The 14,346-nt window shown below is 38.1% G+C and overlaps 3 protein-coding genes across 3 annotated transcripts; 1 reads left to right on the forward strand and 2 right to left on the reverse strand.

Annotated features, from left to right (window-relative positions):
* Positions 1-8,756: 8,756 nt before the first annotated feature.
* Positions 8,757-9,164, reverse strand: BKA78DRAFT_291154 (Endoribonuclease L-PSP/chorismate mutase-like protein; the record flags this gene model as incomplete). Its single annotated transcript, XM_066885849.1, has 1 exon — positions 8,757-9,164. One exon carries the CDS (start codon positions 9,162-9,164, stop codon positions 8,757-8,759), a length of 408 nt encoding a protein of 135 aa, XP_066749138.1.
* A 478-nt stretch (positions 9,165-9,642) lies between these two features.
* BKA78DRAFT_244764 (major facilitator superfamily domain-containing protein) lies at positions 9,643-11,294 on the reverse strand (the record flags this gene model as incomplete). Its single annotated transcript, XM_066884063.1, has 3 exons — positions 9,643-10,698; positions 10,754-11,069; positions 11,131-11,294. 3 exons carry the CDS (start codon positions 11,292-11,294, stop codon positions 9,643-9,645), a joined length of 1,536 nt encoding a protein of 511 aa, XP_066749139.1.
* Positions 11,295-11,527: 233 nt separating this feature from the next.
* BKA78DRAFT_358816 (fungal-specific transcription factor domain-containing protein) lies at positions 11,528-14,346 on the forward strand (the record flags this gene model as incomplete). Its single annotated transcript, XM_066892364.1, has 6 exons — positions 11,528-11,676; positions 11,742-12,083; positions 12,139-12,456; positions 12,514-13,531; positions 13,599-14,020; positions 14,081-14,346. Exons 1-6 carry the CDS (start codon positions 11,586-11,588, stop codon positions 14,344-14,346), a joined length of 2,457 nt encoding a protein of 818 aa, XP_066749140.1. The 5' UTR covers positions 11,528-11,585.

A 14,346-nucleotide genomic window follows, 5' to 3' on the forward strand; every position in this document is an offset into this window, starting at 1 on the left:
AGTGCTGCTAGAACTTAAGCTAAATCTTGTGCTATATAAATAGATACTTAGTTATCTATAGGAACTAATACTAGTGCTACTATAAGTACTTTTTGTAGCATCTATTAGTATGATGACTTTACTAGTAGAGCTACTGCTCCTAGTAATAACTAAATAGGTAGTATGGCTGCGGTTAATATGTATTATAGAATTATAGAAACAAGGCTTTAGCCTAGAGTGGACTTATAGTTTATAGGGATATATTGCTACTTAGTAATAATATCCCTTTAACTTTTAGGGATTATATTTTATTAATATAGTAGATAGTTATACTCTCTATAGGTTCTACTAGAGCTATAGCTATATAGGTTAAATAATACTTGTAGCTACTATTATATAAATACTAATGTAGCTTTTATTTAGATAGGAAGTATACTTAGCAACTATTATATACTACTCCTTAGCTGTATATAGTGCTGTGCATTAGCTTCTTATAGTTAAATATATTAGAGGCTAGGTAATAGCTATATTATAAGTAATACTAACTAGTAGATATGCTTATACTAGCCTCCTACTTATTATAATACTTGTCCTAGTTAGTGCTACTTAAGTCTAACTTATTATTACTAATATCTAGGTTATTAGGAGTGCCTATAATAGCTTCTTCTACTTCTAGACCTAATATATCTTCCTAATCCTATGTGTAGTACTATGTCCTTACTATAGGTAGCTTATAGTTATTATATTATAGTAAAGTAGACTCTTTTTGTGGGGGGGCTAGTAGAGCTGGCCTTTTTAGATATAATACCTATTTTACCTTGTTTAATTCCCTAGCACCTGTTGTGTGCTAGGATAAGGTCCTTGGGTTAGTATAAGCTAGGTTACTACTTAGTTAGCTATACTAGCTACTAGTAGTAGAATAATTAGTAGTAGTGCTACTTTTACCTACTATATTTTATGTAGTAGATAAGCTAAGAGTGTGCTCTATATACTCCTATGCCTGTCTCTTTAATTCTAAGGTCTTAATAAAATCCTGTACTATAGTGTATAGGGTTGGTTCTAGAATATGCTATTAGTAGTGTAGGAATATTTTAGTATAGATATTAGTAAGCTGGTTATATGTAGTTATAAAGCTAGTAGCTTGGCCTAAATATATGTACTAGATGATAAAGCTTTATGTCCCCTTGTTCTTTACCTTGTAAGGGCTAAAGTAAATATAGTTCAATATTTTAATAGCCTCTAGTTAGGATATGCTAAAGTTACTATATAGTATTTCTTCCTAGTACTTAATGCTAAGTCCCTTATATATATCTAAATATTCTAGGTCTATGATTTGTGATAAGTACTATTAGTTTACTAAGCTATATAGGTATTTAGATAAGTTTATATATACTCCCTTAGGTCTATAGGATAAATAGGCTATATATATACTATCTAAGAACTACTTAATATCCTTGTAGTAGGTCTTACTACCTTTAGTAGTACTACTGCTAATTCCTATATCTTCTTCTAAGATATCTAGGTTAAAATAACTAATATTATCTGGGTAGAACTTGAGTATTAATACTAGTATATCTTAATATAGTAGGTTGCTCCAAGGAGCACCTAGTAGTAGGTTAACTTAAGGAGTGTTTAAACTATTTAGCTAAGAGGAAGTAGAGTTAAAATAAATTAGGAATTTAAAAATAGACTAGTCCTAGTTAGGTATAAAATTATTAGTAATAATATCAGAACCTACCTTAATAGGTTTAGTAAGACTAGCTCTTGTAAGGTAGGATGCCTAGTTAGTAGGATAGGTATTTCTACTTATTCTAGTAGTATCCTATAGTAGTGGGATATTTATAGGTAGCTAACCTAAATATATTACTGCTATGTCCAACTCTATACTAGTAATATATATGTTTATTTCTTTAAACTGTAATTTAAGACCTTTTACTAGGTTAGTAAAGCTTAGGTGCTAAGACTTAAGTATTTTAGCTATTAATCTAGTAGCTTTATCCTTACTATTATATAGAATCTTAATAGTTTATTTAGTACATGTAGTAGTTTTATATTTATAGTATTTATAGGTAGTATATATATAAGGATACTAGTCCTATCTAGCTTAGTCTTATTAATAAGGGTAATATCCTTATATCTAGAAACTATATAGGTATAAGTATTATAAGTCTTAGCTATAATATAGTTACTAGCTCTAGTTCTAGTAAAAGTATTACCTCTAGTCCTACTCTACTTACTTCTTATATAGGTACTTATACTTTTACTACTTAAGGTGCTCTTACTCTACCTCTAGTTCTACTAGGTATTAGTCCTTATTATTATTAAGCTTATCTTAAGGACCACCTCTACTAAAGGATAGGTCTTCCTTACTCTAGTAGCTATTGCTATAAGAATTCCTGTATAAGTTCTAATATAATCTAGCCTATATATTCTCCTCTAGTTTAGTATAGTATAGATTATTAGTATAAGGGTTATAACTACTAGAGTATATATAGCTCTTACTCTTATTACTATAACTAAAGGACATACTATAATTCTAGTTACTAGAAGATACTATTGTGTCTCTATCTTCTTCTAGGCTTATTTAGAGGGCCTGGTTAATGCTATATAGCTTGTCCTATATTTCCTTAAGTGCTGTGTTTTTATTATATAGCTGGTTCTATTTCTCTTTAAGGATGCTTATCTAGCCTTGTATGTAAATTAAATAGTCTTCTAGAAGTCTTATTTACTATTAAGCCTTGTTCTTATATAGGTTAACCCTACTAAGGTTTTTAAAAGTAGTCCTTATAGGCAGCTAGTTAATACTTTTTAGTAGTTTATACTTAAATAGTTCCTTAGTTAGGTTAAACTTATCTAAGGGAAAAGCTCTCTACTATTTGTGCTATTAAGCTCCCACACTTATCCTATTATAGGAATGTATATATTGGGAGGAAAATATGGAGTGTATATATTATCAGCCTTGTACTAATAGTTGAGTAGTTTAGTAAGGAGGATATAAGGTAAGTAATAAAGGGGGGGTGGTAGAGGATAGTACTGCTCTATCTTTCTAGATTAGGGAGCCTACCCTGGTGTCCCTACCTCCTACCCTTAATCCTAGGTTATATAGACCTATACTAATACTTGTATTATAGGTGGCTATTTCTAGTCTAGGGGCTATTACTCCCTAAACTATAGCTGTAACTATAGTATACCCCTTAGTAACCTTAAGCTTAGAAACTAGGGAGGTAACTAGGATGTATCCTATAACTGCTCCCTTTGCTATAAAGGTGCTCCTAAGGATAAAAGGTGCTCCCTTATACTAGTAGTAGTAGAAACTACTTATTGTAGTAGTATCTTAGGTATGCTACTTAGCCTTATGTCTAATAGTACTAATAAGGACTAGGGTGTTCTAGGTATTACTAGAGGTATATCCTTAGGTATAGTACTTAGTTATCCTTTAGTAATATTTACCTTTGCCTAATTAAAGAGATCTTATAGGGAGCTATATTTACCTGTATCCTTGCTCTTATACTACTAAAAATATACTAATCCTACTAAAGGCTAGAAAGATTCCACCTTAGCTACTAGTTTAGCTAATATTACTTCTAGACTTAATAGGGGGTGTGTCTTGTTGTACTTAGTAGCTAGATAAGACTCTATTTTAGTAGGGAACTAGTAAGGTGCTTCTAATAGGGGTAGAGGTTAGGCTAAGGCTTATTCTATCTACTCTAAGTCCTTATAAATATAATAGTCCACTAGATATAGTTTAGCATAGGTATCCCTAATATATTATATAGTGTTCTAGAAACTAGTCTCTTACTTACTCCTGCTTTAATCCTAGCATTAAGGATAAGTTAGGACTTATTCTATAGAGGTTATTAACCTAGTACTTATGCCTAGTAGTAGGTATAGAGCTATGATATTATTAATATATTCTATCTATACTATATTAATAGTAGCCTTCTGTGCCTAGTATTTCCTGTTTGCTAGAAAAGCTTTTAGCTAGTAGGTGGCTATTATTTTATCTAGAGTTAGGCGCTGTAGCCTGGTGCTAGGGGAATCTATTATATTTACCTAATATGTATAGACTAGCTATTATACTAAAGGAGTGTTTATAAGAGTTGGGTTTTAATAACTTGTAGGGGAGGTATAATTAACTAGGAGGTTATAGGCTTTAGGTAAGGGTTCTTGTTATAGCCTTAGTAGGGTTAACTACCCTCCTAGTATTAGTTCTAGTAATATAACGCCTAAATTAAGCCTGTGGCTGTGCTTCTATAAATGTGGTATACTTAGCATCCTTATAATGTAGCTTATGTAGTGTTCTATAGAGGTATTTTGCAGGCAGGTTTAGGCTGTTATTACTTAGGCTTTTACAGAAGCATCTTTATAACATGTCCAGGTGTTTCTTGTTTAGTCTAACACTATAGTGGTGAGGGTAATAGTATAAAGCAACTACTTTTAGCTACTATTTTCTGTTGCGTGCCAACAGGTAAAGGTAAAATTTTAAAGAAGTAGTTAATTAATTAAGCTAACTCTCCCTAGAGGGAAGACTAACTATATACTAACTAGAGTAGTGCTTGCCAAGCCTGGCAAGCACCCATTCCTAAAAGCAAAAGCAAAAAGGAAAAGGAAAACCCTTAGCCTCAATATATTAAGTTAGATAACAAGCCTAAGGAGGAGGATATTATAGACTTTAATATTAATAATATCCTAGTAGCTAATAAGGCTTATATAGAGGAGATAGATACTTAGTAAGTAAAGGCTACTAATACTAATTTACTATACTATACTAATTAGGCTAGAAACATCTTTATAGATAGTAGGCTTATTATACTAGTAGAGCTAAGAGCTTACCTTATATACTACATTTATAAGAGCCCCCTTACTAGACACCCTAGTTATAATTATATAAGGCTACTTATTAAGCCTTACTACTAGTTCCCTTACCTCTAAGCTCTTATTAATTGCGCTATTAGTAATTATATATACTATAATTAAGTATAGTAGAATAATCCTATTATCTCTAGTAAGCTTTAAGCTCTCCCTATCCCTACCTAGCTATAGCAGCATATTACTATAAACTTTATAGGACCCTTAGTAAGAAGTAAGGATAAGGATATAATCCTTGTTATATATAATTAACTTAGTAAGGTAAGATATTTTATTACCCTTAATATAGTAAATAAGGAGATAGCAATCTACTATATAGACCCTCCTCTACTATATCTTTACTATATAAGGGTTTCCTAACTTAATTATCTCTAACTAAGATTAGCCTTTTATCTCCTACTTATAGGCTATACTAGCCTATATCATTAGAGTAGATCTAAAGTACTCTACTATATATTATCCTTAAACTAATAGCTAATTAGAATAAGCTATTTAGGATATTAAGAACTACCTCTACTACTTTAGTAACTTCTATTAAACCAACTAGTACAACCTCCTCCCTCTAGTATAGCTTGTAGCTAATAGTGTTCCTATAGAAAGCCTTAATAGCTACTTACTATTTACCATCTATACTAGTTATAAGATAAAGTAATTATTTAATATTAATATAGCTAAGTATAGTGAATAGGATGTGTCTTAAGCCTATTAGCTATTAATAGAAGATATATAAAAGATCTCTAGGGAGCTATACTAAGTTTAGTAGGAAATATAAGAGAACCTTAGTATCTAGTAGGTATATATAGCTATATAAGCTAATTAATAATATACTATACTAAGGATTAAACTAGGTTACTATATCTATATAGAAGCCTTACATTACTAAGACCTAAGGCTAAGAGGACTTAATTATAAAGCTAATAGGCCTTACTAAGTTTTATAAGTCTATAGTAACTAGGCTTAACTTAAACTACTACAAGGCTTATAAAGCTCACCTTAGTTTAATATCTTATAACTATACCTTACTAGGCTTAACCTATTGCTGGGCTAACTAAGTAGGATAAGTAAGCCCCTTATTAATAATAATAGCCTTAAAAATAGTAAGGTTATAGCTATTATAGGCTATAGGTTTAAAAGAAATAGTTATTTGTAGTTCTAAGTGGACTAGAAAAACTATCTACTAGACTAGGAGTCCTATAATACTAATAGAGGTTTTTTCTATAACTACTAATATCTAGTTAAGGACTACTATAATTAAGCTAAGATATACCTACTAGTAGAAGATTCAGATAATAAGAATAACTAAGGACTTAGGTAAGGCCTTAAGGGCGAGGCCTACTAAAGGGGGGGTAGTATTATAGAGTAGGGTATTTAGGAGTAGGGAGTTAGTATTAGTATTATAGTTAACTATATAGCTAAGTAGAGCTTAGTATACCTTTCCTCTTTTAGCTAGTCTACCTTAATTTAGCTTAGTAGCTTGGTATACTTGATAATATCTACTGCCTACTTAACTGACTTGCCTTACTATAGTTAAATACTATAGTTACTAGTGATGATTTGCTCTACTTATACTGTAATAATCCTATTCTCTTATAGAATTAGCTCCCTTAATAAGGAAGAAGCTCTATTAGAGCACCTTAACCTTAATAACTAGAGAAAAAGCTAGAAGACTACTTATATCTATACTAATACCTCTAGTTTACCTATAGGTAAAGGTATAGGTGTAGGCTTAGTAGTCCTACCTAGTAATCTATTAAATAGTAGGTTAGAATCCCTAAATATAGGGAAATCTAACCTAGTATATAATAGAGAACTAGAAGGGATTACTAAGGTATTTAAATATACTAGTAAAAATATAGAAAATAACTATAAATACTATATATATTCTAATAACTAGTTAGCTATATATAGGATAGTTAATCCTTCTAATAAACCTAGATAATTATGGTAAATAAGGGCTATAGAAGCTGCTAAAATAGTAGCTTCTAAAGGTGCCTCTATAATATTAGAATGGGTCCTAAGCTATATAGGTATATATAGTAATAAATTAGCTAATTCCTTAGCTAAGGAAGCTACAAAGAAAGATCTAGGGAATTATCCAAAAGCCCTAGTACTTATAGGTATGGATATTAAAGATACTATTAATAAGGAGTAGTAGGATATTATAGATAAGGCTAAGGCTAAGTCTAATAGTAGCTCCTCCTCCTATTATAGTATTTTTAATACTAAACCTAGTAATAAGCTTTTAATTCCTAGAGATATAGAAAGACCTATAGCCTCAGCATTCTATTAGCTAAAAATAGGATATAGTTACTTTAAAACCTACCTATTATAAACTAAAAAGTTAAATAATAGTATATATAGGTAAAGATATTCTAAAGAAACACCTATACACCTCCTACTATTATATAAGGACTATAGGGAAGAAAGAAAATTACTTAAAAGGGATATCCCCTTATTAAGTATTAAAAACCTTTTTAAAAATTAGGAAAATATAAAGGCTATACTAGCCTTTATTTAAAATATAAAAATAGCTACTAAATAGTGGTATAACAACCAACAAGACACCTAGTAGAAGGGTTAAGGAGATAGGAGAGTATATAGGTTAACCTATAAATTTTATAGCTTTAGCTATAAAGTTAAGGTTTCCTATAATTTTCCTATATTTAGCTCCCCTATCTATAAAACACTACTATTTTACTTTAAAATACACACTCACTTAGCATTTGCTTATTTCTACTTATATTACCAATTTGGTAATTTTCCTATAAGGGCTTGGCCTAAAATGTCTAACTATAATTATTAAAAACAAATATAAAAAGGGATTGCTATAAATTAGTATAGTAGCCTACTATGGTTTAAACCTATTAGGAACTATCCTATATATAGCTATAGACTACTAGGATACCTATCCCTATCTCTTATAGTTATTGACTTAAAGAGGGACGTTAAACTAAATAAATAAATAAATAATAATACTAAGCTAAGTGGTTAGTGTGTAGCTAGCACACACCTATAATAGGACACCTAGAAATTAGTATTAGCTAACTATTACTTAAATATAGATTATAGGTATTTTAAATTAAATGTATATTATATAAAAAGAGTTAATAATAGTATTTATAGGTATTGCTACTAAAGAGACTTATTAATAAGTTTTAAGAAGTATAAAAAATAAATAAAAAGTTTAAATAAAAATTTAAAAAAGTTAAAAAAGCTATAAGTACTAAAAATATTAGCTATAAAAAATTATAACAAAACTCTAAGATAATATAGGCTACTCTACCCTCTAGAAAAGATACTAGTATTACTACTAAATAGTAGTATATTAGCTAGGGTTCTATAGAGTAATTAAAATTTAGTAAAATCTACTATAGATTTTAACCCCTTATATCTTCTTTGTTAGTACTTTTTAGTTTATACTTTTTGTTTACACTTATTTATACCTTATACACTAAGAATTTAGTCTAAGTTATCTTATATAAGATTTATTAAAAATAGTAGTGACGCTGTATTTCTAAGACTAGCCTATAAAAGTTAGTAGCTCTATAAAAGCAATTAATATTAACCTATATATCTTTATAGAGTAGAAACTTTAGTCTCTTATAGTCTTAGACTAAGAAAGAGATATTAAACTAAATAAACAAACATCTAGCCCCTTAGGGGAAGCAAACTATTATATTTTAATACAAGTACCTGCAGGCTCTTAGACAAGTAGGCACGCGTTGTTTATACAGGCAGCAGTATCAGACAAGTAAAAATAGGCAGCTGAAATTCAAAGACGGGTGTTAGAACTCCTATCGCTATGATGGTACTAATTAGGGTTGGATGATGTAGATTTCCCTCAATATCAGTCTAACCTAGGCGCTGAAGCGGTTGCTTGGAAGGAACCCTATCTCGCGGCCCAATGCTTATTTACGGCCCGCATAAGCCTCGACCTCGATCTCAATCATCATCTGAGGGAACGCCAACGCTGGGACGCCAATCTCTGTATGGATGGGACGATGACCGGGTATCCGCTGCTTCAGCATCTCCATGAACTTATCATGCGAACGACGAATGTCAACATGATAGCTGCGAATGCTGTAAACGTCCTCCCAACCTCGTAGACCAACAGTCCTTAGAACTCTGTCGACGTTTTCGAAAGCAAGCTCCACCTGGCGGTTGAGATCGTTTGCATCAAGCGCACCCGTGTTATCCCAACCGCCTTGGCCGGAGCATTTGACAATGTCGCCAAGTACGACAGCTTGAGAGTAGTGACAGAGGTCACTGTGTTTCTGGCCTGCGCCTTCTTCGTTGTAATACTGCAGGGAGGACATGACTTTGCGGAATCAGTGAGAGGAACCAAGAAAGTAAGGGCGATCCGTCATGACAACTTACTGAGGCTTGGAAACCGCGGATCAGCACAAGGAAATCTTGGTGGAACTTTGTAGAGGAGATAATGGTGATTACTTTGACTTCCTGCCAGAACCCATCAATATATGTACGTATTGCACATTGATCGGCCCGAAACTTGGAGGTTGGAGGTGGAGAAATTGGAGAAACACAGAAGATAAATTCGAGAATGCGACGTCATAAATTTGAATGTACGGGCAGATCTCGCAAGCTTCAACTCCGAATAAAGTAAAGTTCTTGTAATGGCCGATATTTCACTGCGAGCTTGGATCTATGAACGAGATATGCCTATGACTTCATCTCCGAAGTTACCGAGTCCATTGATTCCAGAAAACGTGTTTGTTGCCTGGCTTGTTCTAATTTTCCACATGGAATAAGAAAAATCTACAGACACAGTGAGCTCTAAACAACAACCTCATCCTTGCCTGTTGAGCCACGTTCTCGAAGTGTCACTTTGATCCGGAATACTATACTAATGACGAGACCCAAGCCACAGAATCCAATGGCAAACCACCAGGCAGCCCTGTATCCCTCGAGCGTTGTCTCAAAGCTTGGCCTTTTGCCCTTGACAATCTGCTGCTCAACAGTGCCCGCCATTCCCAGGCCAAGTGCTATACTGTAGTTGACAACAGTGTTGACCAAGCTCGCCGCAACTCCCTGATGTTCCTTACTTACAGAGTTAGACATCATGAGGGTAGCCGCGGGGAAGCTCAAGTCCAACCCAAATGGAGCCATCAGAAAGCAGGGGAAGATCTGAGCCCAGTAGGTCTGTTTTGGCGGAGAAGTGACGACCAGAATTGCAGAGACCAGTAAAAAAAGCTCTGCAGCGATCATCAAAGTTGCCGGATGTAGGCGACCAGTCAGATATCCAGCTGCGATTGTAGCGACGACACCGATAGGAACGACGGGCGACTTCCACGCGGCGGCAAGAAGTGGTGATAGACCATTGATGATTTCCATTTGCTGCCAGATATAGTAGATCCAGACGCCAAAACAACCCCAGGCGCACGCGAGGCAGAAGAGGACAAACCCAACATCGGAGTTTATGGCATCCAAGGGTATCAGGGGTTTGGTGGAAACTTTGATCTCGACGTAGAAGAATATGGGTGTGAGGAGTAATCCAAGGACAAGCGTGACGTAAACATATGGCTCCTGCCAGCCAACTACAACCGCTTGGTTCCACGCAAAATTGATGAGAACAAGAGCTGTGATACCGGTCGTTGCGCCGACGAGATCGAGTTCTCGAATTGCATCTTTGATGGAGGATATCCTGGCTGATGTTTTCGAGCAAGGAGGATCGGGTATTGCGTGGCTGCCTGCGATCGTAAGGAATGCCAGCGCTATGGCTGTAGACCAATAAGTCCATGGCCACCAAGCGAGTGCAAACAGACCTGCTGGGGCAGCACCACCAACAATTCCAGCGGGCGACGCAGCAGCGAAGAGGGCGAACAGAATTTGCTTTCCAAGGATCAGCATTACTCAGCTAAGTTTCGTGATGAATTCTTTGACACACCTTCTTCAGACCCGGCGGATACGATGCCCCGAGCAAAGCAAGAGCATTTGGGAGACTGATGGATGGCCCAATCCCGTCGAGCACACGTGCAACAATGAACAGCACATGGTTGGAATACACGCTGAGTCCAGCAACCATGGACCAGATGGTGTACCAAGATAAGCCAATCAACAGCATGCGCTTGTATCCGAACACATCTCCCATCCGCCCGCTTGGAAGGATAAAAGACCCAACGGTGAGGCTGTAGCCAGCAATCAGCCAGCTGAGAACGCCAGGATTTGAGACATCAAACCAGGACCCTATGATGTGTAAAATGCTGCAAGAGAACAGCTTGTTAGCCTTGGGAGAAAATTGTTCCTCCAACTGGGGTTGCTTACCTCAGTGTTTGCCCAACACCAAGTTGTGCAGTAAACTGAACAGACACAACCGTCGAGACAAAAAGCACCTCTTCAAACAGGGAAAGTGGTCTAACTGGAAATTCGCCCAATCCCAATTGTTTGATTTGCTCGCTGTCGTGCGTTTCCAAGGGTGTGTCCTGCATGCCCGCGCGAGTACTCAACGACGAAGTCTCCATGATTGGGGTTGCTAGAGATGAAGCTTGGGAACATCCATTCTCGAAAAATAGCCCAAGACCGTTTGTACTTGAACATGACCTCCTGAAGCTCCATTGTCTGATTAATTGGTGGTGAGTGTTGGAGATGAGGTCGGAGAAAGTAGGTTTGGCGTTGCCCCACATGTTGGAGATGTCTCCAAAAAAGCCGTGCCGGCCTTGTACTCTAAACCACTCTTCCTCCAACAATCTCCACCTCAATCACCTCAATGGATCTTAGCGATGGCGCAAATCCGAAACCGCAGTTTGGTCTGTCCCAATTGTCAGAAGTCTTTTGTCCGCCTCGAGCATTTGCAACGTCATATTCGCACACGTAGGAAATCTCTCCTGAACCCATTTCAAACCGTGGCCGTGGGGCTTACAAGACATGCGGGCCAGACACCAAGGAAAAGCCATACAGATGTTGCTGTGGCAGAAATTTCTCGCGCAAGGATCTTCTGACCCGCCACCAGCGTCTTGCACACGCACAGGTTGATCGACCGACAAATGATGCGTTGGACCACCAGAGCATTGCAACATCTCCACACAGTCCTCAAACCAATCATACCGTTGAAAGCTCCTCGCTCTCCAAAAGTCCGCTGGAGGCTGCCGAAGCCCGCTCCAATGCGGCCGAGAGCCACCTGCTGCAAACGCCGTCGCTGGAGACCCCATTGCTGGAAACCAACACTTCTGTCGACGTGAACCAAGTCTCCGCCCTAAATCCACCAACCTGGCAGTCCTGTATGCTATGAGTCAGTAAACCCCAAAAGGACACCACTGACAAAGTCAGATGCAGACGTGGAAATGTCCAACTCACCACTTGACCCAATACACGACTTCACAACTTTTGTCGATTTCATGGGACTAAGCTCAGATTGGAATTCTTTTGCCTTTCCAAATACAATGGCGCATGTCCAAGGTCATGTTACTCACCCATCCGCCCACAATGAACATAGAGGGAGTAGCAACATCCAAAACAGTCAAGACGGTGCTCAAGAGCCAATGCAAAACTTTCCTTGTGGTGCTGGAGACCAAGCTTCCGTAGGGGAATCCAGCGAAGCGAACGAGCCGAATCGCCTACTGAATCCGTTGCGAGGAATCAGTGAAGATCCAGGTAAGTAAAGAACAACAATCCGTGCCCCAAGCTTGACCAGTATTTGACAGATATCAGTGGCATTTGAGCAAAGGGATGCAGCAGAGCCGCCATGGAACGTGAGTGAGATGCAATTCAAGAATCTGCACCACAACCTGAGAAGCTTCGGAGAGGTGCTTTCCGGGTTTACTCTACCATCAAGACATACTCTCACTCGGTACATATCAGGATACTTCGGGAGTTTTCATGATCACCTGCCTTTCATACACGTGCCCACTTTTCGACTAGATGAGTGTACTCCCGAGCTTGTCCTCGCAATCGCTGCGGTCGGGGCACAGCATAGGTTTGAGAATCAGAATGGCCTTTTGCTGTTCGATGCCGCTAGGGCAATTGCTCTTGAGCAACGGCGACGTCGTATGAGAAAATTTGCCGATGCGCCATCTGGGCCGGTGAGGTCCACAAGTTCTGCCGGAGGTCACGATTTGCGGCCTCGATTCAGAGACCTCGAATACAGTGCCGATGCGAGACATCAGCGAATGCAGACTATCCGCGCATTACTTCTTGTCACTGCCTTCGCAACATGGGAAGATCACCCAGAGATGATGCGAGAAGCAACAGAGCTGCAAAGCAGCTTGTCGAGGTGCCTCCGAGAATTGAGCTTGAGGGACGACCCAAGCTCGATAGACGATGCTGGGGAGGACTGGCACAAGTGGGCCCATATCGAAATGGACCGGCGGACAAAACTGATTGCCTTCTGTTTTCTAACCATTCACACCATAACTCATAATCTGCCACCAATCATTCTGGGGAACGAGATTCAGCTCCGACTGCCCTGCCCATCTCAAAGATGGAACGCAAAAACGCGCTCGGAGTGGCTAGCCTCTGGCCTATCGACGCCTGAGCCGGAGCCGTTGTTCCAAGAAGCATTTAGATCTTTGTTCCTGAAGCATGAGGGAGAACCTCGATTGCCAGCGCATTTTGCCTCCCCACTTGGAAATTTTGTCTTGATACTTGCGTTGATCCAAAGATGTTTCTGTATTCACCAAATATCAGCTCTTGCGCCAGCAGAAACACTGGGGTTGAAGGAGCAAATGGAGTGAGTGCACCTCCTCGCGCGTGGCGGAAAGAGTGATGCGCAACTCAAGATACTGATATGTTAACAGAAAGGCGCTCCAACGCTGGAAGCTTGGATGGCAGGAGTCTCCAGAGTCAAGTCTCGATCCTCAAAATCCGAATGGTCCAATTCCATTCACGTCGACCTGTTTCCTTGCTCTTGCTTACATCCGGCTGGTCTTCGACATCGGGCCTCATCGAGAGCTACACAGTCGGGATCCGGTCATAATCGCAGCGGCGCTGGAAAACGCCCCGAGGGTCCATCGTGGGAAGATGGTCATTCCTGCTCTCCTTCACTCAGCCCATGCTTTAAGCATCCCGGTCAAAATTGGCATTGACTTTTTCGGAAAGAGCCAGCATTTCTTCTGGGGTATTCACCATTCGGTATGCAGTTTTGAATGCGCCGTTTTCCTGGCACGATGGCTGTGCCAAGTTGATTCGGATCGAATCAAGGAAGACGACGAAGCTGCCGGTGAGTTTGTCTCTCCTTGCCTTCTTGTATTCGTTGCTTTAATCAGTCCAATCGATGCAGACTACGAGAAACGCATATTGCTTTGGGTTAGGAGTATGCTCAAAGAAGCCCAGTCATCAGTAGACCTGCTGCCGCCCTCGGCAAACAAAGAAATAGAGCCACGTAGAATGGCCCTTATCGTACTCAAGATTTGGGGCCGTATATTCCAGGGAAACACTAGTTGGGCATTGATCAACACCATGGGAGACAGTTTGGAGCTGCTTACCCTGTCCATAGAAGGGGGCGAACTTTGGAAGCAGCCACTGCGAGAGGATGCGTCAGCGTAA

The sequence above is a fragment of the Phyllosticta capitalensis genome, assembly GCF_038381095.1.
Source record: "Phyllosticta capitalensis strain CBS 128856 chromosome Unknown BKA78scaffold_1, whole genome shotgun sequence".
NCBI lineage: Eukaryota > Fungi > Ascomycota > Dothideomycetes > Botryosphaeriales > Phyllostictaceae > Phyllosticta > Phyllosticta capitalensis.